This window comes from Oncorhynchus gorbuscha, linkage group LG06, assembly GCF_021184085.1.
Source record: "Oncorhynchus gorbuscha isolate QuinsamMale2020 ecotype Even-year linkage group LG06, OgorEven_v1.0, whole genome shotgun sequence".
Taxonomy (NCBI): Eukaryota; Metazoa; Chordata; class Actinopteri; order Salmoniformes; family Salmonidae; genus Oncorhynchus; species Oncorhynchus gorbuscha.
This window is the reverse complement of record NC_060178.1, coordinates 23,825,159-23,852,729: the sequence shown is the minus strand read 5'-3', so window position 1 is coordinate 23,852,729 and position 27,571 is coordinate 23,825,159. Positions and strand designations below refer to the sequence as shown.

The window sequence follows — 27,571 nt, the reverse complement described above, 5'->3', positions numbered from 1 at the left end:
GATGTCTCAAGTTAAGGGAGCACGCAATTGGCATGCTGACTGTCCACCAGAGCTGTTGCCAGGGAATGTAATGTTAATTTCTCTACCATAATCCGCCTCTGTCATTTTAGAGAATTTGGCAGCATGTCCAACCGGCCTCACAACCACAGATGACTTGTATGGCGTTGTGTGGGCAAGCGGTTTGCTGATGTCAACGGTGGCGGTGGGGATATGGTATGGGAAGGCATAAGCTATGGGACCATGAACACAATTGCATTTTATCGATGGCAATTTGAATGCAGAGATACCCTGATGAGATCCTGAGGCCCATCGTGAGTCCCAATTTAAAAAAAAAAAAGGTATGTGACCAACAGATGCATATCTGTATTCCCAGTCATGTGAAATGATCGATTAGGGCCCAATTCATTTATTTCAATTGACTGATTTCCTTATATGAACTGTAACAAGTAAAATCTAAGAAATTGTTTCATGTTGCGTTTATATTTTTGCTGTTCAGTACAGTTCCCAGCTGCAGTGAAAAGGCACCACAGCAAGTGTTTATTGCGCTGTCCGTGCTTAAGCTGCAACATGTCAGCCATTTACTTAGTTTTTGACTTAAATGTTTTTGATTTAAAAAATCCCTAATTTGTTTAGGAAAAACATTCCCTATTCCCTCAACCCCTACATGTATAATAATCACATAAATAAATTAGTTTATAACAAATTACGAACACAGTAACAGCAAAATGCATCAGTGCACTTTTGATGTCAAAAAGAAGCGCAAAACAGGCAAATGTTTGCTGGTTTCTCAGGAGGGAAAGGGGAAGTCAGATATGTGGAAGACATTTGACTTAGTTGTGGAAAACTATGGAGGTCAAGAAAAAGGAGCAAGCGTTGCGTGACTATTATGGTGTGCCAAACAGATCCCGTTCAATTACAATCTTTTTTTCTGACCACTTGGAACAATGTACACACTAAATAAACATACCTGAGTGTCTGTTCTAACGAAAGAAAAAGCCTTTATTACAGCAGACTAAAATCAGTTGCATTAATTTGTGAATTGCCGTTTATTTATTGTTTAGACTAATTATTCAATTTAAAACGAAAATTATTTATATATGCTACTGTATCAATCATAGGCCTAAGTTAACGGCATTAAGACTAAATGGGACGCGCTCTTAGGCCTACAGCTCGATGCTGGTTATAAACTCTTCAAAAAAGAAACGTCCTCACTGTCAACTGCGTTTACTTTCAGCAAACTTAACATGTGTATAAATATTTGTATGAACATAAGATGCAACAACAGACAAACTGAACAAGTTCCACAGACATGTGACTAACATAAATGGAATAATGTGTCACTGAACAAAGGGAGATGGGGTCAAAATCAAAAGTCAGTATCTGGTGTGGCCACCAGCTGCATAAAGTACTGCAGTGCATCTCCTCCTCATGGACTGCACCAGATTTGCCAGTTCTTGCTGTGAGATGTTACCCCACTCTTCCATCAAATATATATAATATAATAATATATGCCATTTAGCAGACGCTTTTATCCAAAGCGACTTACAGTCATGTGTGCATACAATCAAGGCACCTGTAAGTTCCCAGACATTTCTGGGGGGGAATGGCCCTAGATCCAACAGGTCTGAGCCTGCAGGAACAGTACCACATGAGGGAGTATGTCTTCCCTGTAACGCACAGCGGTAAGATTGCATGCAATGACAACAAGCTCAGTCCGATGATGCTGTGACACCGCCCCAGACCATGATGGACCCTCCACCTCCAAATCAATCCCCCTCCAGAGTACAGGCCTCGATGTAACGCTCATTCCTTTGACGATAAACGCAAATCCGACCATCAACCCTGGTGAGACAAAACCACGACTCGTCAAAGATCACTTTCTGGTCCAGCAATGGTGAGTTTGTGCCCATACGCGATGTCTGGTGAGGACCTGCCTTTTACAACAAGCCCTCAATCCAGCCTCTCTCAGCCTATTGCGGACAGTCTGAGCACTGATTGAGGGATTGTGCATTCCTGGTGTAACTCGGGCAGTTGTTGCCATCCTGTTCCTGTCCCGCAGGTGCGATGTTCAGATGTACCGATCCTGTGCAGGTGTTACACATGGTCTGCCACTGCGAGGACAATCAGCCTGTACTTGTCGCGCAGGTGTGATGTTTGGAAGTATGCTTGGGGTCATTGTCCATTTGGAAGACCCATTTGCGACCAAGCTTTAACTTCCTGACTGATGTCTTGAGATGTTGCTTCAATATATCCACATTATTTTCCCGCCTTATGATGCCATCTATTTTGTAAAGTGCACCAGTCCCTCCTGCAGCAAAGCACCCCCACAACATGATGCTGCCACCCCCATGCTTCACGGTTGGGATGGTGTCCTTAGGCTTGCAAGCCTCCCCCTTTTCCTTCAAACATAACGATGGTCATTATGGCCAAATAGTTCTATTTTTGTTTCAGGAGACCAGAGGACATTTCTCCAAAAGTACAATCTTCGTCCCCATGTGCAGTTCCAAACCATAGTCTGGCTTTAGTTATGGAAGTTTTGGAGCAGTGGCTTCTTCCTTGCTGAGCGACCTTTCAGGTTATGTCGATATAGGACTCGTTTTACTGTGGATATAGATACTTTTGTACCCGTTTCCTCCAGCATCTTCACAAGGTCCTTTGCTGCTGTTCTGGGATTGATATGCACTTTTCTCACCAAAGTACGTTCATCTCTCGGAGACAGAACGCGTCTCCTTCCTGAGCGGTATGACGGCTGTGTGGTCCCATGGTGCTTATACTTGCGTACTATCGTTTGTACAGATGAACGTGGTACCTTCAAGAGTTTGGAAATTGCTCCTAATAAATAACTAGACATGGAGGTCTACAATTTTTCTTCTTCTGAGGTCTTGGCTGATTTCTTTTGATTTTCCCATGATGTCAAGCAAAGAGGCACTGAATTTAAAGGTAGGCCTTGAAATACATCCACAGGTACACCTCCAAATGACTCAAATGATGTCAATTAGCCTATCAGAAGCTTCTAAAGCCGTGACATAATTTCCTGGAATTTTCCATGCTGTTTAAAGGCAGTCAATTTAGAGTATGTTAACTTCTGACCCACTGGAATTGTGATAGATTATTTAACTTATAATTGAATAAACAATTGTTGGAAAAAGTACTTGTGTCATGCAAAGTAGATGTTCCCAAACTATAGTTTTGGCAAGTCGGTTAGGACAAGAAATTTGTGGAGTGGTTGTAAAAGGAGTTAATGACACCAAACTAAGTGTATGTAAACTTCCGACTTCAACTGTATATACACACACTACTATTAAGCGTTTTAAATATTTCTCTATTTTCTATCTCTTTCTATCAATGGGAAGGTCCCGTAAGTAAGCATTTCACCGATAGTCCATACATGTTTACGAAGCATGTGATGAAGAACATTGGATTTGATTTTGATCTCAGGTCTTTGGCTATAGTCCCATAAGTCACTTAGCTACACAAAATAGCCTGGGCTACAGTAGATCAGTGAGAAGGGAACATTCTGTACATCACACCCTAACATGACAGGGAGCGTGTCAGACCCCCTAGTGAACAGAAGTGTAGAGACTCACCCAGCCATAATGGCAGCAATGTCAGAGATGAACCACTCAGCAGAGTTGAAGCCCAGAATGCCAACCCCATGGTAGCGCTCCAAGCCAAGCTGTGGACACAAACACAGAATGAGAAAAAGACCTACTCATAGATCTCAAATTGCCACCTAATGAGGAACATAACAGATACAATACAATGCCTGTTAATATTCATTTTTCTATGGATAAGAGTTAAGATAAAGGGGAAGGTGAAGCAAAGCCAAATAAAGACTACAGAGGGTCTTTTATAACAGGAGTAGTAATAAAATACACCATCGTGATACTTCCACAAGAAATGTACAGCTGCTTGCCTATGTGGCAATGCAGAGTAGCACGACTCTCCCCCTCCAAGTAGGAGGCAGTCAGGTTCAGGTGTGGGTATGTGTGGCTTCCCCTGGGCCTGAGCCAGTCCTAATCCTCACTCGTGTATAATGTGGAGTTTCACAATAAGTAACATGGGCTGGGACGATAAACCGAAAATTATCGACACCGACCACTTATCGCAGGCATTTCGCTGATATCATTCACCACGATAAGTAGCCTATACTGGAGAAATGTGAATTTTGAAATAAAATAGGTGATTGATGTTTGCAGCCATCAATTGTCCCATTAACAAACTAGTAGTAGTTTAAAGGATAATAAAAAAAATATATGGTAGGGCACATAATAAACATATCGTTCTATTAATCTTTACCTCATTAATTCAGGTAATTTATCGTTATGGATTTTTGTCCATATCGCCCCACTCGTGTGGCCTGCATCTAGATGTTGCCCCCAGCAGCACACTGCCTCTACCTCCCACATTTCATCTCACCCCACGCATGCTGGTGACAGTGACGCAATCACCACGAGGTTAAAACACACACTGATCTGAAGTTAGGATAGTGGACTATGATCAGTGAGAGGGGAAGTTATCAAAAGCCTCCTAAAAGGGCCCACATCCTCCAAAGTGGTTCTCTTGCTTTGGCTTCATATTTAGTTTGAGGATACATTGTTGCCTTGCCAAAATAACTTGTTCTCATACTTTGATTCACTTTAGGAACTGATGTTTATAAGCCTTTATTGTGACTGGAAATCTAGGAGACACTTAATAAATAAAATGTTAATAAAATAAAATGAAATAAAATGTTTTATAATAATACTTTACAGCTCTTATCAGTGTGGAACCCTCAACTCCTACCATTATCTTACCGTATTCTATTGCAACTTTGTTCTGACATCCACATTTACAGCAGTAATGCAGTAAAGTGTCAGTTATGTACAGTTGGTCTGTGTGTTTAGTCTCACCTTGAGGAAGCTCTTGGCAGCGGTGCGGCAAGCCTGGTAGTACTCCTGGTAGTTCATGGTCTTCATCTGTTCTCCCTCCTTCCAGCCCAGGGCGGTGTAGCTGCCAAACCTCTCCACTGCAGTTTTAAACATCTGGTCTACAGTGACTGGGGGCTCAGCTGCAAAGCCCGACTCCCCCATCCGCAGATTCACCTCTCCGTCACCCCTGGACGTCCACCGCTCTGGCTCAGCCATCGCCAGGGACAGGGAATCTGGTCGCTGGGCACTCACTGACGGAGAGACGAGAGGGGTTTAGTTTTTTTTAACCAAAGAAAATCAACTGAGAAGGCGAATGAAAGGCGTGTTTGATTTGAGCGCATTGTCTAGACTCACGTTTGATTGCACCTCAGAAAAGCGGGACATTTCCCTTTCCGAACTGTTTAGTTATGTTGATGGGCAATGATCCATCCAATTTCTTCCGACACTGAGCAAATTTCAGGTCTGCTGAATGCAAACTTTAGATGTGAAAATTCTGAGCAACTTCTGGCACATGTTTACAGTGAACAGGCTGTACCGACTAAGTTAATTTTAACAGTGGCAAAGTAGGCTACCGTGGCTATTTGATCATAATGTAGGCATTTAAAAAAATGCAGGGCTCGACGTGAACCTAGCCACTCAGATACGGTGGTGATAGACAATGTATTGTGTTGGATGCAAGAAACTACTTTACAAAATAAAATGCATTATTACCAAGATGCAGACAAAAAAAATGTGCTACCCCCTGCAATTGGCAGCTTATTCAAGCCTTTCCCAAAATAAAACACTGCCCCATTTTAAGACATAAAAGCTGTTCACCTGACTCACTTTTCAAAGATTGCTAGAAAATGTACACGTTGTGAGCACTCGCAGCTTAGAGAGAACATTGGTGATGGGCATAAATGCCCAGTCTGCACACGCAGGCAAATCAATCTGTCAAACGGCTCCCAAACCCTATGAGGAAGTCCAACCAATCACTTTGAATGGCGTGCCAGCTGCTTACACAGACAATCACAGAAATTAGCTTTAGGGATATGAGGGAGGCTGCTCTGACTTCTGGTCTTAAATCCCAGTAGCAGTTTGTCCTCGTGTTCCCTCCACTGTTGGTGGAGGGAACACGAGGACTGCTGCAGTGTTGGTGGAGAGCCAGAGGCAGTGGGTTGTGCTGACCCTGGCCTGGTCCCCAGTTTCTGCCAGTAAAAAAAAAAAAAAAAAAAAAAAAACACACACACACACACACACACACACCAGGTCCAGTATGAAATCTGCCAAACACCAGACAAAACAAAAGAGGGCCAGACAGGGGATCCCAATAGCAGCCCACAATGAGAGCTCCCACTAGTAGGGACTAACAGGGCAGGAGACTGAACTGTGAACCTCTCAGAGCTAGTTAAATGGTCCTGTTCAATAGTTAATTCTGTAAAAAAAATGTTATAGTCGGTTATTTTTTAAATGGGGGCCCATTAGCCAGAAACCCGAGCCTCTGCAGAGTCCTCAACGGATATTCCGGTTTTCAGGGGAAATGGCCTCGTCATGAGACTTCCGCTTTTGGATATTAACAAGATGACGCGCCATCTCAACTCCTCCTCCACATTTACTGGTTTGGTTGAACATTGCAGAAGAGAACATTGACAGTTCTCTTCTTGTATGGGATCTACACTTAACAAAAATATAAACAAAACATGTAAAGTGTTGGTCCAATGTTTCATGAGCTGAAATAAATCCCAGAAATGTTCCATACCCACAAGCTTATTTCTCAAATTTTGTGAACAAATTTCTTTACATCCCTGTTAGTGATCACTTATCCTTTGGCAAGATAATCCATCCACATGACAGGTGTGGCATCTCAAGAAGCTCAAAACAGCATGATCCTTACACATGTACACCTTGTGCTGGGGACAATAAAAAGGCCACTAAAATAAGCAGTTTTGCCACAACGCCACAGACGTCTGGAGGAAGCGTGCAATTGGCATGCTGACTGCAGGAATGTCCATTAGAGCTGTTGCCAAAGAACTGAATGTTAATTTCTCTACTATAAATCGGCCTCCAAAGTGGTTTTAGAGAATTTGGCAGCACATCCAACCGGTCTCACAACCGCAGACCACATGTATGGTGTCGTGTGGGCGAGAGTTTTCCTGACGTCTTTCGTTGTGAACAGAGTGCCCCATGGTGGAGGTGGGGTTATGGTATGGGCAGGCATAAGCTACAGACAACTAACTTCATTGCATTTTATTGATGGCATTTTGAGTGCACAGATACCATTAGATCCTGAGGCCCATTGTTGTGCAATTCATCTGCCGCCATTGCCTCATGTGTTCAGCATGACAATGCACGGCTCCATGTCGTAAGGACCTGTACACAATTCCTGGAATGCCATGCTTACTCAGACATGTCCCTCATTGTGCATGTTTGGGATGCTCTGGATCGACATGTACACTACCATTCAAAAACTTTGGGGTCACCTAGGAATGTCCTTGTTTTTGAAAGAAAAGCAAATATATGTCCATAAAAATGACATCAAATGTATCAAAAATAAAGTGTAGACATTGTTAAGGTTACCTACTATTGTAGCTGGAAATGGCTGCTTTTTAATGGAATATCTACATAGGAGTACAAAGGCCCATTATCAGCAACCATCACCTCCTGTGATCCAATGGCACATTGTGTTAGCCTTTTAAAATGATAAACTTGGAATAGCTAATTGATCATTAGAAAACCCTTTTGCAATTATGTTAGCACAGCTGAAAACTGTTTCTGATTAAAGAAGCACTAAAACTGTCTTTAGACTAGTTGAGTATCTGGAGCATCACATTTTATTAGTCACATGCGCCGAACACAACAGGTGTAGACCTTAGTGAAACACTTACTTACGAGCCACTAAACGACAGTGCAGTTAAAAAAACAAACAGAATAAGAGATAAAAGTAACAAGTGATTAAATAGGAGCATTTGTGGGTTCGATTACAGGCTCAGCTGGCCAGAAACAAATAACTTCCTTCTGAAACTCATCAGTCTATAATTGTTCTGAAAAATTAAGGCTATTCCATGCGAGAAATTGCCAAGAAACTGAAGATCTTTTACAAAGCTGTGTACTACCCCCTTCACAGAACAGCGCAAACTGGCCCTAACCAGAATAGAAAGAGTGGGAGGCCCGGGTGCACAACTGAGCAAGAGGACAAGTACATTAGTGTCTCGTTTGAGAAAGACGCCTCACAAGTCCTCAACTGGCAGCTTCATTAAAGAGTACCCGCAAGACACCAGTCTCAACATCAACAGTGAAGAGGCGACTCCAGCATACTGGCCTCCCAGGCAGAGTTGCAAAGAAAAAGCAATATCTCAGACTGGCCTACAAAAATACAAGATTGAGATGGGAAAAAGAACATTCGTGAGACGGATTTTTTTTAAATTAAGATAGAGTGCTTAACGCCATCCGTCAAGCATGGTGGTGGCAATGTGTTGGTCTGGGGGTGCTTTGGTGGTGGTAAAAGTGGGAGATTTGTACAGGGTAAAAGGGATCTTGAAGGAAGGCTATAACTCCATTTTGCAACGTCATACCCTGTGGATGGTGCTTAATTGGAGTCAATTTCCTCCTACAACAGGACAATGACCCAAAGCACAGCTACAAACTACACAATAACTATTTAGGGAAGAAGTAGTCAGCTGGTATTCGGTCTATAATGGAGTGGCCAGCACAGTCACCGGCTCTCAACCCTATGGTACGTAAGAAGTGCCCATCAAGTCAATCCAACTTGTGGGAGGTGCTTCAGGAAGCATGGGGTGAAATCTCTTCAGATTACCTCAATTTGACAACTAGAATGCAAAAGGTCTGCAAATGGAGGATTCTTTGACAAAAGCAAAGTTTGAAGGACAATTATTTCAATTAAAAAATCATTATCTTGTCAATGTCTTTTTTAATTGAAATAATTGTCCTTCAAACTTTGCTTTTGTCAAAGAATCCTCCATTTGCAGACCTTTTGCATTCTAGTTGTCAAATTGAGGTAATCTATATTTCCTATTCATTTTGCAACTAATTTCTTGTATGTTTTCATGGAAAACAAGGACATTTCTAAGTGACCTCACTTTTGAATGGTAGTGTTCTAGTTCCCGCCAACATCCAGCAACTTTGCACAACCATTGAAGAGTGGGACAACACACCACAGGTCACAATCAACAGCCTGATCAACTCTATGCGAAGAGCCTTTACCTTTATTTAACTAGGCAAGTCAGTTAAGAACAAATTCTTATTTTCAATGACTGCCTAGGAATTATGAAACAGTGGGTTAACTGCCTGTTCAGGGGCAGAACGACAGATTTGAACCCTGTCAGCTCGGTGATTTGAACTTGCAACCTTTCGGTTACTAGTCCAACGCTCTAACCATTAGGCTACCCTGCCACCCCATGATGCAAATGGTGGTCACACCAGATACTAACTGGTTCTGAGCCACAACCCTACATTTTTACGGTATCTGTGACCAACACATGCATATCTGTATTCCCAGTCATGGGAAATCCATTGATTAGGGACAAATTTATTTATTTCAATTGACTGATTTCCTTATATGAACTCTAAAATCTTTAAAATGGTTGCATTTATATTTTTGTCAGTATACATTACATGGCCAAAACACATCTCATTCCAAAATCATTGGACATTATTATGGCATTGGTCCCCCATTTGCTGCTAAAGCCTCCACTCTTCTGGGAAGGCTTTCCACTAGATGTTGGAACATAGCGGCAGGCATTTACTTCCATTCATGAGGTTGGGCACTGATGTTGGGTGATTAGGCCTTGCACGCAGTCGGCGGTCCAATTAATCCCAAAGGTGTTCGATGGGGTTGAGGTCAGGGCTCTGTGCAGGCCAGTCAAGTTCTTCCACTCCGATCTTGACAAACCATTTCTGTACGGACCTCACCTTGTCATGCTGAAACAGGAAAAGGCCTTCCTCAAACTGTTGCCAAGAAGTTGGAAGCACAGAATTGTCTAGAATATCATTGTATGCTATAGCGTTAATTTCCCTTCACTTCAAGTGACCTAGCCCAAACCATGAAAAACATCCCCAGACCATTATTGCTCCTCCACCAAACTTTACAGTTGGCACTATGTATTTGGGCAGGTAATGTTCTCCTGGCATCCACCAAACCCAGATTCGCCTGTTGGACTGCCAGATGGTGAAGCAGGATTTATAACTCCAGAGAACGCGTTTCCACTGCTCCAGAGTCCAATAGCAGCGAACTTTACACACTCCAGCCGACACTTGGCATTGCGCATGGTGATCTTAGGCTTGTGTTCGGCTGCTCTGCCATGTAGACCCATTTCATGAAGCTCCTGACGAAGAGTTATTGTGCTGACGTTAATTCCAGAGGCAGTTTGGAAATCAGTAGTGAGGAGTGTTGCAGAGGACAGATGATTTTTCCTCGCTACGCGCTTCAGCACTCAGCAATCGGAAAGATGGCATCCTATGACTGTACCACGTTGAAAGTCGGAGCGCTTCAGTAGGGGCCATTCTACTGCCAACGTTTGTCTATGGTGATTGCATGGCTGTGTGCTCGATTTTACGCAACTGTCAGCAACGGGTGTGGCTGAAATAGCTGAAACCAACTCATTTGAAGGGGTGTCCACATATATGAAACACTACATTGCATAAAGTAATTATTTTAAGCCTGCTACGCTAGGTTAGCCAGAGACAAACTATAGAGAGACTAAGCTATAACTCACCTACTACTATTAGTGTTTTGGTCTTAAGTCTTCCGGCTGAAATCCCACTACCGGGATCGATATGACAGACAGTGAAAGTGCAGGGCGCCAAATACAAACAGAAATCTCATCATTAAAATTCCTCAAACATACAAGTATTTTACACCATTTTAAAGATAAACTTGTTAATCCCACCAGTGTCCGATTTCAAAAAGGCTTTACGATGAAAGCACGCCAAATGATTATGTTAGGTCACAGAAAAAAACAAAGCCATTTTCCAGTCAATTAGAGGAGTCACAAAAAGCAGAGAGAAAATTAATCACTAAATGTTGATGATCTTCATCAGTTGACACCCATAGGACTTCTTGTTACACAATACATGTGTTTTGTTCTATAAAGTTCATATTTATATCCAAAAATCGCATTTTACATTGGCGTGTTATGTTCAGTGGTTCCAAAACATGTGGTGATTTTGCAGAGAGCCACATCAATTTACAGAAATACTCATAATAAACATTGATAAAAGATACAAGTGTTCTACATGGAATTATATACATGGAATTATAGATCCACTTCGCTTAACCTGTTTGGGATAGGGGGCAGCATTTTTACGTTCGGATGAAAAGCGTGCCAGGGTAAACTGCCTGCTACTCAGGCCCAGAAGCGAAGATATGGAAACTATATTTATTAGGTGTACTCTGGCATTTAGAAAACCCCATCCTGAAGGTATTCACAAATTTCAAATGAATAAATAAATTCACATTTCAAAGTGTTGAGATTTGACAGTTGGTCAGTAAACACTGTTGCTCTTAAATCAGTGGGGCTTCCTCTTCCTCTACTTGCGTGGCTATTGACTAAAGAAGTATTTGGTCATAAACAGTCCCCACTGAACTCCAAGAAGGTTCCACCCACAGCTTTGTGCTGTTGACCGTAGACAACACAGTGCTCTATGGTCAGCCTAACACCAGGCCACATGATCCTAAACTTCTCTGTTGCTATTTCTTCTTTGAAAGGCTTCAAAATATTGGCAGGGATTATCTATAGTTCCAGTCTTGTCATGACCTTTCAATTGTTTAAAAAAAATTAAAACCCCTTATGGCTGGGGGGGGGGGCAGTATTGAGTAGCTTGGATGAATAAGGTGTAAACTGCCTGCTAACTCAGGCCCAGAAGCGAAGATATGCATATTATTAGTAGATTTGGATAGAAAACACTGAAGTTTCTAAAACTGTTTGAATGATGTCTGTGAGTATATCAGAACTCATATGGCAGGCAAAAACCTGAGAAAAATCCAACCAGGAAGTGGGAAATCTAAGGTTTGTAGTTTTTCAACTCATTGCCTATCGAATATACAATGTCTATGGTTGTCATATTGCACTTCCTATGGCTTCCACTAGATGTCAACAGTCTTTAGAACGTTGTTCGAGGCTTCTACTGTGAATTGGGGGCGAATGAGAGCTGAATCAACCAGAGGCCTGCCAGAGTGCCATGAGCTGATCGCGCGCACACGTTAGAGCGACCTGCGTTCCATTGCAATTCTAAAGACAAAGGAATTCTCTGGTTGGAACATTATTGAAGATTTGTTAAAAACATCCTAAAGATTGATTCTATACATCGTTTGACATGTTTCTACGAACTGTAATATAATTCTGGACTTTGTCTGAACCTTCACCTGTACTTGCCCGTGCCTCGTGAGTTTGGATTTGTTTACCAAACTGGCTAACAAAAAGGAGGTATTTGGACAAATGGACTTTATCGAACAAAACAAAAATGTATTCTGGAACTGGGATTCCTGGGAGTGCATTCTGATGAAGATCGTCAAAGGTAAGTGAATATTTATAACGCTATTTCTGACTCTACAACATGGCGGGTATCTGCATGGCTTGTTTATGCGTCTGAGCGCTGTACTCAGATTATTGCATGGTTTGCTTTTTCCGTAAAGCTTTTTTGAAATCTGACAGTGGTTGCATTAAGGAGAAGTATATCTATAATTCTGTGCACAATAGTTGTCTTTTAATGTTTATTATAAGTATTTCTGTAAATTGATGTGGCTCTCTGAAAAATTAGTTTGATGTTTTCGAGACAACATTACTGACCATAAAGCGCCAATGTAAACAGATTTTTGGATATAAATATGAACTTTATCGAACAAAACACACATGTATTGTGTAACATTAAGTCCTATGAGCGCCATCTGATGAAGATCAAAGGTTAGTGATTAATTTTCTCTATTTCTGCTTTTTGTGACTCCTCTCTTTGGCTGGAATATGGCTGTGTGTGTTTGTGACTAGGCGCTGACCTAACAATCATATGGTGTACTTTCACTGTAGTCTTTTTAAAAATCGGACACGATGGGTAGATTAACAAGAAGTTAAGCTTTAATTTGGTGTATTGCACTTGTGAATGTATGAAAGTTACATATTTCAAAAAATATATTTTTGAATTTCGCTCTCTGCTTTTTCAGCGGAATGTTGTCAAGGGGTTCCCATAAGAAGTTAATGCAACCGGTTTGTCAGATTTCAAAAAAGCTTATGGAAAAAAGCACACCATGCAATAATCTGAGTACAGCGCTCAAACACAAAAACAAGCCATACAGATACCTGCCATGTTGTGGAGTCAACAGATGTCAGAAATAGCACTATAAATATTCACTAGTCGTGCTATACATTCACAGACAACACAAAGATTCCTTGATGCCCTTCCAGACTCCCTCTGCCTACCCAAGGACGTCAGAGGACAAAAATCATTAACCACCTAACTGAGGAAATCAATTTAACCTTGCGCAATACCCTACATGCAGTTGCACCCCTAAAAACTAAAAACATTTCTCATAAGAAACTAGCTCCCTGGTAAACAGAAAATACCCGAGCTTCCAGAAAATTGTAACGGAAATGGCGCCACACCAAACTGGAAGTCTTCCGACTAGCTTGGAAAGACCGTACCGTATCGAAGAGCCCTCACTGCTGCTCGATCATCCTATTCTTCCAACTTAATTGAGGAAAATAAGAACAATCAACATTTATTTTTGATTCTGTCGCAAAGCTAACTAAAAAGCAGCATTCCCCAAGTGAGGATGGCTTTCACTTCAGCAGTAATAAATTCATGAACTTCTTTGAGGAAAAGAGCATCAAGCAAATTACAGACTCTTCTTTAAATCTGCGTATTCCTCCAAAGCTCAGTTGTCCTGAGTCTGCACAACTCTGCCAGGACCTAGGATCAAGAGAGACACTCAAGTCTTTTAGTACTATATCTCTTGACACAATGATGAAAATAATCATGGCCTCTAAACCTTCAAGCTGCATACTGGACCCTATTACAACTAAACTACCGAAAGAGCTGCTTCCTGTGCTTGGCCCTCCTATGTTGAACATAATAAACATAATAAACTTCCATTCCTCTCAAAACTTTTAGAAAAAGCTGTTGCGCAGCAACTCACTGCCTTCAGTCTGGTTTTAGACCCCATCATAGCACTGACACTGCACTTGTGAAGGTGGTAAATTACCCTTTTAATGGCATCAGACCGGGGCTTTGCATCTGTCCTGGTGCTCCCAGGCCTTAGTGCTTTTGATACCATCGATCACCACATTCTTTTGGAGAAATTGGAAACCCAAATTGGTCTACACGGACAAGTTCTGGCCTGGTTTAGATCTTATCTGTCGGAAAGATACCAGTTTGTCTGAATGGTTTGTCCTCTGACAAATCAACTGTACATTTCGGTGTTCCTCAAGGTTCCGTTTTAGGACCACTATTGTTTTCACTATATATTTTACCTCTTGGGGATGTCATTTGAAAACAATGTTAACTTTCACTGCTACGCAGATGACACACAGCTGTACATTTCAATGAAACATGGTGATGCCCCAAAAGTTCTCGCTAGAAGCCTGTGTTTCAGACATAAGGAAGTGGATGGCTGCAAACTTTCTACTTTTAAACTTGGACAAAACAGACATGCTTGTTCTAGGTCCCAAGAAACAAAGATCTTCTGTTGAATCTGACAATTAATCTTGATGGTTGTACAGTCGTCTCAAATAAAATTGAAGGACCTCGGCGTTACTCTGGACCCTGATCTCTCTTTTGACGAACATATCAAGACTGTTTCAAGGACAGCTTTTTTCCATCTACTCAACATTGCAAAAATCAGAAACTCTGTCCAAAAATGCAGAAAAATTAATCCATGCTTTTGTTACTTTAGGTTAGACTACTGCAATGCTCTACTTTCCGGCTACCCGGATAAAGCACTAAATATTCTTCTGTAGCTCAGTTGGTAGAGCATGGCGCTTGTAACGCCAGGGTAGTGGGTTCGATTCCCGGGACCACCCATACGTAGAATGTATGCACACATGACTGTAAGTCGCTTTGGATAAAAGCGTCTGCTAAATGGCGTATTCTTTTTTATTCTAAACTTCAGTTAATGCTAAATACGGCTGCCAGAATCCTGACTAGAACAAAAAAATGAGATCATATTACTCCAGTGCTAGCCTCCCTACACTTAAGGCAAGGGCTGATTTCAAGGTTTTACTGCTAACCTACAAAGCATTACATGGGCTTGCTCCTATCCATCTCTCTGATTTGGTCCTGCTGTACATACCTACACGTACGCTACGGTCACAAGATGCAGGCCTCCTAATTGTCCCTAGAATTTCTAAGCAAACAGCTGGAGGCAGGGCTTTCTCCTATACAGCTCCATTTTTATGGAATGGTCTGCCTACCCATGTGAGAGACGCAGACTCGGTCTCAATCTTTAATTCTTTACTGAAGAGGGTCATCTCTTCAGTGGGTCATATGATTGAGTGTAGTCTGGCCCAGGAGTATGAAGGTGAACGGAAAGGCTCTGGAGTAACGAACCGCCCTTGCCGTCTCTGATGGCCGGTTCCCCTCGTTCCACTGGGATTCTCTGCCTCAAACCCTATTACAGGGGCTGAGTCACTGGCTTACTGGTGCTCTTTCATGCCGTCCCTAGAAGGGGTGCGTCACTTGGGTGGGTTGAGTCACTGATGTGATCTTCCTGTCTGGGTTGGCACCCCCCCTTGGGTTGTGCCGTGACAGAGATCTTTGTGGGCTATACTCGGCCTTGTCTCAGGATGGTAAGTTGGTGGTTGAAGATATCCCTCTAGTGGTGTGGGGGCTGTGCTTTGGCAAAGTGGGTGGGGTTATATCCTTCCTGTTTGGCCTTGTCCGGGGGTATCATCGGATGGGGCCACAGTGTCTCCTGACCCCTCCTGTCTCAGCCTAAAGTATTTATGCTGCAGTAGTTTGTGTCGGGGGGGCTAGGGTCAGTTTGCTATATCTGGAGTACTTCTGTCTTATCTGGTGTCTTGTGTGAATTTAAGTATGCTCTCTCTAATTCTCTCTCGGAGGACCTGAGCCCTCGGACCATGCCTCAGGACTACCTGGCATGATGACTCCTTGCTGTCCCCAGTCGACCTGGCCGTGCTGCTGCTCCAGTTTCAACTGTTCTGCCAGCGGCTATGGAATCCTGACCTGTTCACCGGACGTGCTACCTGTCCCAGACCTGCAGTTTTCAACTCTCTAGAGACAGCAGAAGTGGTAGAGATACTCTTAATGATCGGCTATGAAAAGCAAACTGACATTTACTCCTGAGGTGCTGACTTGCTGGTATATTATGCATGGTATACCATGCTGGTCATTTATGAACATTTGAACATCTTGGCCATGTTCTGTTATAATCTCCAACAGTCACAGCCAGAAGGGGACTGGCCACCCCTCATAGCCTGGCTCCTCTAGGTTTCTTCCTAGGTTTTGGCCTTTCCTAACCACCGTGCATCTACATCTGCATTGCTTGCTGTTTGGGGTTTGTTTTGTTTGATACAGTCTATCATTTATGTCCAAATACCTCGTTCTCGCATTTAGTTCACAAATCCAAATCATTGAGGCGCGATCACTAGGTCCAGACGAAAAGTCAAAAGGTTCCATTACAGTCCGTAGAAACATGTCAAACGAATGTATAGAATCAATCTTTAGGATGTTTTTAACATCAATCTTCAATAATGTTCCAACCGAAGAATTCCTTTGTCTTTAGAAATTAAAAGGAACGCAGCTACCTCTCACGGGAGCGCAAATGATCAGCTCATGGCGGACACCTGATTGAAAGAGCTCATTCCCTCCTTCATAGTAGACACCTTAACCACTTGCTCCTACCTGGCACGCAGGCGTCCCATCTAGAGCTCTGGAAATGCAAATGTGCTACGCTAAATGCTAATAGTATTAGTTAAAACTCAAACGTTCATTAAAATACACATGCAGGGTATTGAATTAAAGCTACACTCGTTGTGAATCCAGGCAACAAGTCAGATTTTTAAAATGCTTTTCGGCGAAAGCATGAGAAGCTATTATCTGATAGCATGTAACACCACAAAAGACCCGCAGGGGACGTAAACAAAATAATTAGCATATTCGGCGCTACACAAACCGCACAATAAAATATAAAACATTCATTACCTTTGACCATCTTTGTTGGCACTCCTAGATGTCCGATAATCACTATTGGGTCTTTTTTCCGATTAAAATCGGTCCATATATAGCCTAGATATCGTTCTATGTAGACTGTATGATAAATGAAAAAAAAAGAGCGTTTCATAACGTAACGTCATTTTTTTAAATTCAAAAAGTCGACGATAAACTTTAACAAAACACTTCGAAATACTTTTGTAATGCAACTTTAGGTATTAGTACACGTTAATAAGCGATAAAATTAATCAGGAGGCGATGTAACTTCTATAGGTGTCGTCTTGAAAAAAACATGACCGAGAGAGCTCGACCAACACATCCGGTCGGAGAACGGAGGGAAGGAGTTCCCTTGAACCGGTTAGACCAAGAATCAATTGCGAATCAAATGACAAGACTCTAGACAACGTGTGGTAGCTGTAGGCGCTGAAACCTCGGGTCTCATGTAATTCGGTTCACTTTGAACAATTCCTGGAAGCGGAGTCAATCACCACCTTCCGGAGACACCTGAAACCCCACCTCTTTAAGGAATACCTAGGATAGGATAAAGTAATCCTTCTCACCCCCCCCTTAAAAGATTTAGATGCACTATTGTAAAGTGGCTGTTCCACTGGATGTCATAAGGTGAATGCACCAAATTTGTAAGTCGCTCTGGATAAGAGCGTCTGCTAAATGACTTAAATGTAAATATTTATTTCCATTTTCAGTGATCAGGTTTTCCTGCACTATTCGATGAAACTCACGCTCTGTTAAAGTCACAGCCGTGATTTAACCAGTTTTAGAAACGTCAGAGTGTTTGCTATCCACACATACTAATAATATGCATATACTATATTCCTGGCATGAGTAGCAGGGCGCTGAAATGTTGCGCGATTTTTAACAGAATGTTCGAAAAAGTAGAGGGTCGACTTAACAGGTTAAACAAGGTTCTAAATTACTGTTGATATCTAGTGGAAGCCTTAGGAAGTGCATTATGACAATGAGTTAAACTACAATCCTCAGATTTCCCACTTCCTGGTTGGATTTTTTCTCAGGTTTTTGCCTGCCATACGAGTTCTGTTATACCCACAGACATCATTCAACCAGTTTTAGAAACTTCAGTGGTTTCTATCCAAATCTACTAATATGCATATCTTCACTTCTGGGCCTGAGTAGCAGGCAGTTTACTCCAGGCACCGTATCCAAGCTACTCAATACTGCCCCCCAGCCATAAGAGGTTTTAATAAAAACAATTGAAAGGTCACCATGACAAGACAAACTATAGATAATCCCTGCCAATATTTTGAAGCCTTTCAAAGAAGTATAAAACTGAAATAGCAACAGAGAAGCGTAGGATCATGTGGCCTGGTGTTAGGCTTCATACTTAAGGCATTAGGAATGTTGATGACTGAATGTTCTTGGCCAGAAACAGGAAAGGGAAGTTTGGGACCCAACTTCCCTTTGGCCCATTTCCTCAAAATTCAAAAAGGGGACAATTCATTTGGTCAACCTCAAAATCAATGTACAAGAGTGTGTGTGAACCAGTTTGTGTAGGCGCTAACAGTTGTAAGCCAGTTTCCTACATTTATTTGTGCCCTTTCTAAAATGTTCTCCTTGTGATGTTTGCCATGTAAATGTGTGTAATTAATATATATGCGCTCACCAGTCTCTGTGTGTGTGGGCTGTTCAGTAAGGATGTCTGTGAGTTTGTTGGTGAGCTCAGTGTTGGCCCCAATCTCCTCTTCCCGCTCACCGGCTGACTCCTCTGATGACTCACTGAGGGGAAAGAAGTTATAAATAATGTTAAGTGGATTCCCGGTCCTGTACTACTGTATTCCACTGTCATGTCTAAAGATGGAGGAAGCTTTTCAGTGTTAGAAGATAAAGAATCTAGCTGTGCTCGAATACCTACACTAACATACTGTATACTACATATTTTTAGTTCATTTTAGTATACTGGAAACGAATGGTATCCTTTCAGTTGAGCGTACTAGAGCGTCGCCTGTCTACCGGAAGTTGATGCTGTTGCTATGCAACCTCAAGTTTGTTTAACTTCTCTAGTGTAGGGGGCAGCATTTGGAATTTTGGATGAAAAGCGTGCCCAAATTAAACTGCCTTCTACTCAGGCCCCAAAGCTAAGATATGCATATAATGAGTAGATTTGGATAGAACACACAAAAGTTTCCAAAACTGTTAAAATAATGTCTGCGAGTATAACAAATTATTTGGAAGGTAAAAACCTGAGAAAAATCCACTCAGGAAGTTGGATTTTTTGTTGTTGTTGTAGTTTTCTATTCAATGCCATTACAGTATCCATTGATTTAGGACTCAAATTGCAGTTCCTATGCCTTCCACTAGATGTCAACAGTCTTTAGAAAACGAGTGAGTAAGAGCAGTCTGAATGAGTGACCCTGCCGGGTCACAGAGCTTTTTCATGCGCGCGACCGAGAGAGTGCCTTTCTTGTTTACCTTTAATATCGGCGACGTTATTGTCCGGTTGAAATATTATCGATTATTTAGGCTAAAAACAACCTGAGGATTGAATATAAACATCGTTTGACATGTTTCTATGAACTTTACGGATACAATTTGGATTTTCTTTGTTTGCCTGTTGCGACTGCGTTTGAGCCTGTGGATTACTTTAGAAAACGAGAACAAAACGGAGGTTTTCGGATATAAAGAGACTATCGAACAAAAGGAACATTTATTGAATAAATGAATGTCTTGAGTGCAATCATATGAAGATCAAAGGTAAGTGATTAATTTGATCTCCATTTCTGACTTGTGTAACTCTTCTACTTGGCTGGTTACTGTTTGTAATGATTTGTCTGCTGGGCTATGTTCTCAAATAATTCTAAGGTATGCTTTCAGCGTAAAGCATTTTTAAAATCTGACACCGTGGTTGGATTCACAAGAAGTTTATCTTTAAACACATGTAAAATAGTTGTATCTTTTCTGGATTTTTATAATGAGTATTTCTGTATTTGGCGCTCTGTAATCTCACTGGATGTTGGTCAGGTGGCACGCTAGCGTCCCACATACCCTAGAGAGGTTAACAAATTACTAGCTCAACATTTTACGATTTCGGGTGTGTTCGTAAATTCAATCTGGAGTGCAAGTGTGCTCTGGGCGTTCATTAATCCAGAGCATTGTCCATTTGAAAATTCAGAGCGTGACAAATGAGAATACCTCACTGACCATTTTACGTGCCATAGCAGAGCTGGATAGGCTGTTTTCATGTTATCCAGAGGGTTGGTGACTAACTGTGCTGCAGGCAACAATTTAATTACTCATTTTTTTGCAGATGTTTACTTACACGGCCATATTCAACGGGTGTTGAGCGTTCATAAATTCATCAGTTATTCTTTGCGAGTGTGCTCTGAAATCAGAGTAAATACCTAAGTGGTATAGCCTTTGAATCGCACACCTAAGAATGATGTAAATAATCAAGTCAATCAACGTTGGGTAGTTAATATACTGCCTGGCAAGTTTGATGTATTAGTAGCCAACTAACATTAGGTGCATACTGCTGTAATGCTATGCGGTTGTCAGCCAACATAACACTTAACTTATTTGAAATTGTATTACATTTAAAAACATTTGAACTTCTTTGGGATAGGGGGCAGCATTTTCACTTTTGGATGAAAAGCGTGCCCAGAGTAAACTGCCTCCTACTCAGTCCCAGATGCTAATATATGCATATTATTAGTATTGGATCGAAAACACTAAAAATGTTTGAATGATGTCCGAGTATAACAGAACTCATATGGCAGGCAGAAACCTGATAATAAATCAAAACAGGAAGTGGGAAATCTGAAGTTTTAGTTTTTGAACTCAACTACCCCTCAACACAGTGGGATATTGGTTGTTGCACTTCCTAAGGCTTCCGCTAGATGTCAACAGTCTTTAGAATGTTGTTTGATGCTTCTACTATGAAGGGGGGCTGAATGAGAGGGGTCAGAGGTCTGCCAGCAGTCACGCGCATTTCACATGAGGTAGCTCTCGATCCACTGCTTTTCTACAGATAATGGAATTCTCCAGTTGGAACATTACATAACATTTATGATAAAAACATCCTAAAGATTGATTCCATACATAGTTTGATATGTTTCTACGACCAGTAATATAACTTTTTGGAATTTTCGTCCAACCTTTCCGCTGGATTTGCACGCGCGTTTCGATGTGTTTACCAAACGCCCTAACAAAAGGAGGTATATGAAAATAAATGACCTTTATCGAACAAATCAAACATTTGTGGAACTGGGATTCCTGGGAGTGCATTCTGATGAAGATAATCAAAGGTAAGTGAATATTTATAATGCTATTTCTGACTAATGTTGACTGCACAACATGGCAGATATTTATTTTGGCTGTTTTGGGCTCTGAGCGCCGTACTCAGATGATGCTTTTTCCGTAAAGTTTTTTTGAAATCTGACACAGTGGTTGCATTAGGGAGAAGTTTATCTAAAGTTCCATGCATAACACTTGAATTTTCATCAACATTTATAATGAGTATTTCTGTGAATTGATGTGGCTCTCTGCAAAATCACTGCATGTTTTGGAACTACTGAACATAACACGCCAATGTAAAATAAGATTTTTGGATACAAATATGAACTTCACTGAACAAAACATACATGTATTGTGTAACATGAGGTCCTACGAGTGTCATCTGATTTAATTTTCTCTCTATTTCTGCTCTTTGTGACTCCTCTCTTTAGCTGGAAAATGGATGGGTTTTTCAGTGACTTGGTCGTGACCTAACAATCGTTTGTGGTGCTTTCGCTGTAAATCATTTTTGAAATCAGACACTGTGGCTGGATTAACCTCTGCTCACCGAACCCGTTAGCGGGATTAAATTCGACAACATACGGTGATCGCTACATAAATAGTCAAACATTCATGAAAATACACGTCTCTCCCATATTTCGAAAGCCTCAAATTTTGCTAATCCAACTGCGTTGTCAGATTTAAAAAAGGATTTACTGCGAAAGAATACGATGCGATTATCTGAGGATAGAGTCCCATTAAAAAAAACTATTTCAACCAGTACAGGCGTAACAAAATCACAAACGGCAATAAAATAAACAGAGGAAGATCGTCAAAGGTAAACTGTTTGCAATCCCAATGCTAATTGTTACACAATGAATGGTCGGTCTTTTGTTTGATAAAATCCATTTTTATAGCCACGAAACATTTTGTGAACCGCTTGTGTCGTGAATTCCGTCTCATTCAATTTGACGAGACATTCGACGTAAATACACGTGACTTTTCCAGTCATGTTTGGTTTCATTGCAATCAACTGGTTTGTTTGTAACAACCAAACTTCATGGGTCATTTCGCGGGACGTATTGACTGAAAGAAACCGATTTGAAGAAAACAAGTAATGACATCATTGTGCACCTATGATATGACAGCTGTTTCGTTGATTGACTATTCTAACCCAATGACCACTGACAGTCTTGAAATCTAGCTGGGTAGATAGCCAATGAGCCGAGGTAAACGGCAATATGTAATGGTTGTGTTGGAAGACCAACCCATGTAGTACTCCGGCGTAAAGAAGTTCATTTGCCATTGAAGATTCATACTGGAAGGAGCGCATGTTACGCACAGCGCTTTTTTGGGTAAAACGCATCTTCAGCATATCAATCAGTATGGCGACTAAGTCAGGGAAAGCTAAATCTAAGTCGAGAGATATACAGAAGTACACACAATTTTAGAATAAATTGATCAGGAAAGTGAGAGATTGTTTGTTGGAGCTTTGATTCCCAAATGGAGGAATATTTTTTGAATGGAGAGGACATAGTTTTGGACTGGTAAGTTCTTCTCATGCTAATGCCATTGTTTGAAATTAATACTAAAATATTATTTGTGATTTTTAAATTTTTTAGTAGCAATATATAAGAATGTAATGAAATGTGTAAAGTACACGTTGGCTATACATTGTGGGTGGGGGTATATTTGTATGTATGTTTATGACCCATAGCCCATGTTTGTGTGTGTATATATATATAGATAGTGGATTAGAGGGAGCATGGCCGAGATGAGTGTGTGTGCCGCTCCACCCCACCTCACCCCCACATGAGGCTTTTCAGGGGAGGGCAGGCCCACAACAATGGCCAAAGTGAAATGGGAGAAAGTAGATACAGCTGGTCTGTTGTAATATAATAAAGACAGTAGATCTAGCTGAAATGTCAATATAAAATAGACAGATCTAGCAGGTCTATAATATTATATACAACTCTATATATATTTGTTTATTATACCTGTTGATACAGGACTCATATGTGAAAATATTCTAACTGAACATTTTATTTTACAGTAACGCTGACTCCGAATGGGAGCCCCCAATGCCAAGGTGTCCATCCTGCACAAGTGGTGTTCATCTGCCCAAATGTATTTCTGCAGGCATGGATGTGCCTCAGGGCCAAAAGGGCACAGCATGGAGGCATCGCTGTGTTCTTTACAAAATTAAGTCCCCCATCACCTGCACTCCATGCTTGGTGACCCTCTGCTTTACAGCAGAAAGAGGACTGCTATGGCACCTGGCATCAGCAGCACAACATTGTGTAGAGGACTGAGGGTCTTCCAAATATTGAAAGTGTTATTTTGTAAATGTATATTTTTTTTTTCATGTTTTTTCTCAATTTTCTTTAGGGGGTGTGTTAGAATACTATTTTGGTATTTTGTATATAGTTATTCCATTAAAAATGTATAACGTCACCAATTTGGCCACATTTGGGCTACTTGTGTGGGACACCTACCTGGGTGACTCATTTTGGAAGTTATCATTCTGAAACTTTGCACAAGTACTGTTGCCCTCATGTTTTTCACTGAAATTGTCCCCATCATCCTATCTGAATGTTTGTTTTGTCTTCTTCATTTTAAAGTTGATGATACAACAATAAAAATAAACATATGTTTTTTTTCATTGTTTTATCTAAACCAGATCTATTGCGTTATATTCTCCTACATTCAATTCACATTTACACAAACTTCAGAGTGTTTTCTTTCAAATGAAACCAAGAATATGCATATCCTTGGTTCTGGGCCTGAGCTACAGGCAGTTAGATTTGGGTATGTCTTCAGGCGGAAATTGAAAAAAGTAGGGGGGAGGGGTAGCTGTGAGAGGTTAACGAGAATTTTATCTTTAAAATGGTGCCTAATACTTGTACGTTTGAGAAATTTGATTTACGAGATCTGTTGATTTGTATTTGGCGCCCTGCAATTTCATTGGCTGTTGGCAAGGGGTTCTCAAGTCAATCAATGTTGGGTAGTTAATATATTGCCTGGCAAGTTTGATGTATTAGTAGCCAACTAACGTTAGGTGCATACTGCTGTAATGCTATGCGGTTGTGAGCAAACATAAGTTACTTGTCATTTGAAAATGTATTACATTTAAACATTTTCTTTTTTCTTCTTCATCTGAAAAGTTATGAAGCCATGCCCATTTTTGGAAGAATTGCATTATGGGACCTAAAAGCACAGAAATCGTGTCCACTGCATGTATACGTCATATTTTGGTGAATTTAGTACGTCATCCGGGAACTTTTGGCATACTGACTATGACCAACAAGCATACTTTATACTCAATTCACATCACAAATAGTAGTCAGTGCAGTTAGAATGAGTATTTGAACACAGCATGGGTCTTGTTAACCTGTTGATCCTACCCCCTACTTTTTCGAACATTCTGTTAAAAATTGCGCAACATTTCAGCGCCCTGCTACTCATGCCAGGAAGATAGTATATGCATATGATTAGTATGTGTGGATAGACAACACTCAGATGTTTCTAAAACTGGTTAAATCACGGCTGTGACTATAACAGAACGTGCGTTTCATCGAAAAGCGCAGGAAAATCTGATCACTGAAAACTGGAAAATATATCAATGCGCCACTTGAATGTATTGTTGAATGGAAACCACATTACCTGGAGCGAGGTTGCAATACCTACAGCTTCCACACGATGTCAACAGTCTTGTCATTTGCCTAGGATTTGTTTCTTGGTCAAACAAACAAGAGACAGCCCATTTCTTCCGGTCTCCAACAGGATATTTTGGTTGAGATTTATCCGGACATCATTTCAAGACGTAGAGCTATAGAATATACATCGCCCCATGATCAATTTGATCGATTATTAACGTTTACTAATACCTAAAGTTGCATTACAAAAGTATTTAGAAGTGTTTTGTTAAAGTTTATCGTCAACTTTTTTAATTAAAAAAAATGACGTTGCGTTATAAAACGCTGTTTTTTTCCTTGATCACACAGTCTTCATAGATCGATATCTAGGCTATATATGGACCGATTTAATCGAGAAAAAAGACCCAATTGTGATGTTTATGGAACATCTAGGAGTGCCAACAAAGAAGATCGTCAAAGGTAATGAATGTTTTATATTTTATTTCTGCATTTTGTGTAGCGCCGACTATGCTAATTATTTTGTTTGTCTTTAGGGGTGTTGCATGCTATTAGATAATAGCTTCATGCTTTCGCCAAAAAGCATTTTAAAAATCTGACTTGTTGGCTGGATTCACAACGAGTGTAGCTTTAATTCAGTACCCTGCATGTGTGTTTTAATGAACGTTTGAGTTTTAACGAGTGCTATTAGCATTTAGCGTAGCGCATTTGCATTTCCATATGTCTAGATGGGACGCCTGCGTGTCGGGTGGAGGTAAGAGGTTAACTAACAGCAAATTGTTTCGAAACCAGTTTACAATGTTGACATGACAAAGTGTAAGGATTGTGCTGAATAAATATGTCTAAGAAGTCATTTGATGTGGGGGTGTTAAGATAGGAAACAATGACCTGCACCCTGTCACTATCAGATCGCATCATTCCCATGTGACGAGAGCCTTTCAATGAAGTCCAAACAAGAGTCACGCAATCAAACCAGATAATGGTTTCAGTCTAGGTACTTACTTGGCTATGAAATCCACAGCGACGTCATCCAGTGAGGCGACGCTGTCCCCGGTGCCGCAGGATGACTGCGGGTAGCTGACTTCCCTGGGGGGGTCCATGGCTGTGGACATGGCAGTAGGCTCACACACAGTCACTGCAAAGGGGGGAAATTTAGAAAGGGGACAGGGTAAGACACAGCATGACTCATTCACACATGACCCACACACAAATCTCAGGGACCCGAGTTTCCCCAGCTGTAAGCGTGAAGTTGTCAGGCTTCGAGAGTGTGACAAAATGAGCATTAGTCAGAGCAGGGGTTCCTAAACTTTCACTCAGGCCCCCCAACCAGCATTGGGGAACATCCCACACCCAGTCTATTTCTATGGACACAAGCACAGTTCATGACAAACTGTTCACACCCCGCTTGTTGGTTGAGAGAAATTTTGCAGATTTAAAGCTAATTTCCTGCAATTCTACACATTGTCATTTGGTGGAGCGAATTTTGCTGAAGGCATAAAGGCTTGCAGTCCTTTTTTTAAAATCTAGTGTTGCGCCGTTGGCGGTAGGTGCACTTGATTCAGAAGCTCGGCGCACCGGTAGACAAAGTGTTCCCATTTTGAACCATTTTATTTGTCTGAAAAGACAATTCTGCCTACCCAGCGGACCGGAAGATCTCTGGCTAAAATAGAGTACGCCTACTGCGCTGGCCAATCGTATAGCTCAAATCACCATGCCTACCTACAGCTTCCATGACCCCGGCCACAGCAAAGTTTGATACTAGCCTGTGTGAAATTTCTTAACTTTTAAAACCATGACAAGAGAGACTTTAAAATAATACAGCAAAGAGATGTTTATGAGTTTATGTCTAAGTTTAATTCAGTATTGTCAACACTATTCCAAAAGACGGTTCTCTGTACTTCCAATCGCGCTGCAGTTGCAATGAATGAGTAGCCAAGTGTATTGATAGTCCTGCGTTTTTATTATTATTAGCAGCTCATCATGTCTATTATAGAGGAATTTCACTTTCTCTGGTCATACCAACAACATACATTTTTTTCCCCCCAGAGGCAGATGCAGTGCGACTTGAGTTTCGCCATTCGGTCGAAGACTGTGTCCCCTCTCTGGTCAGCCTCACCAGAGGAAAGGAAGGAAAGAGCAGAGACCGTGAGAGATGGACCATCTCTGCTGCACTCTCTCTCCCTCTGCTGAGACTAATGCAATGTTCAAAACAACTGGAAACCCTGAAATGTCAGACTTCCGACTTTTGAACGGTCATCCAACTCGGAAACTTGGGCATCTTTCTAGAGCTCCGACTTTCTGACCTGAAGTCCACTGACTTCATAATTTGACTTAGATTTTGTCAAGAGTTCAGTTATTTTGAAAGTACCATGACCATTTTAATTTATGCTCAGCTATGCCTCGCAAGTGCCACACATTCTTGTTTATTTTGTTAACAAAGCTTGAGTTTTGAAATAGAACATGGTCTGAGAGGAACAATATTTGCATGCCAGGCATATAGCCAATATGCTGTGAAAAATAAAAATGTTTACATTAACCTGATTTAAGTCAAAACATGACTTTAAATATATTTGCGGTAGTTCTCTGCTTGTTTTTTTGAGTGCTAAA

The 27,571-nt window shown here is 41.2% G+C and overlaps 1 protein-coding gene across 3 annotated transcripts in view; it reads right to left on the bottom strand.

Annotated features, from left to right (window-relative positions):
• LOC124037721 (long-chain-fatty-acid--CoA ligase ACSBG2-like) overlaps window positions 1–27,571 on the bottom strand; it is a 55,397-nt gene that overhangs the window by 10,914 nt on the left and 16,912 nt on the right. For 2 of the 3 annotated variants that reach the window (XM_046352713.1, XM_046352712.1), the window contains exons 2-5: window positions 25,967–26,099; window positions 18,706–18,818; window positions 4,893–5,161; window positions 3,588–3,676 (exon numbers count right to left, since the gene is read on the bottom strand). In XM_046352713.1, the coding sequence (XP_046208669.1) occupies window positions 3,588–3,676; window positions 4,893–5,161; window positions 18,706–18,818; window positions 25,967–26,076 (581 nt within the window). In that variant the 5' untranslated portion in view covers window positions 26,077–26,099. Of the gene's footprint in view, window positions 1–3,587; window positions 3,677–4,892; window positions 5,162–18,705; window positions 18,819–25,966; window positions 26,100–27,571 lie in introns of those variants that run through there. The other variant, XM_046352714.1, reaches the window with a different exon arrangement.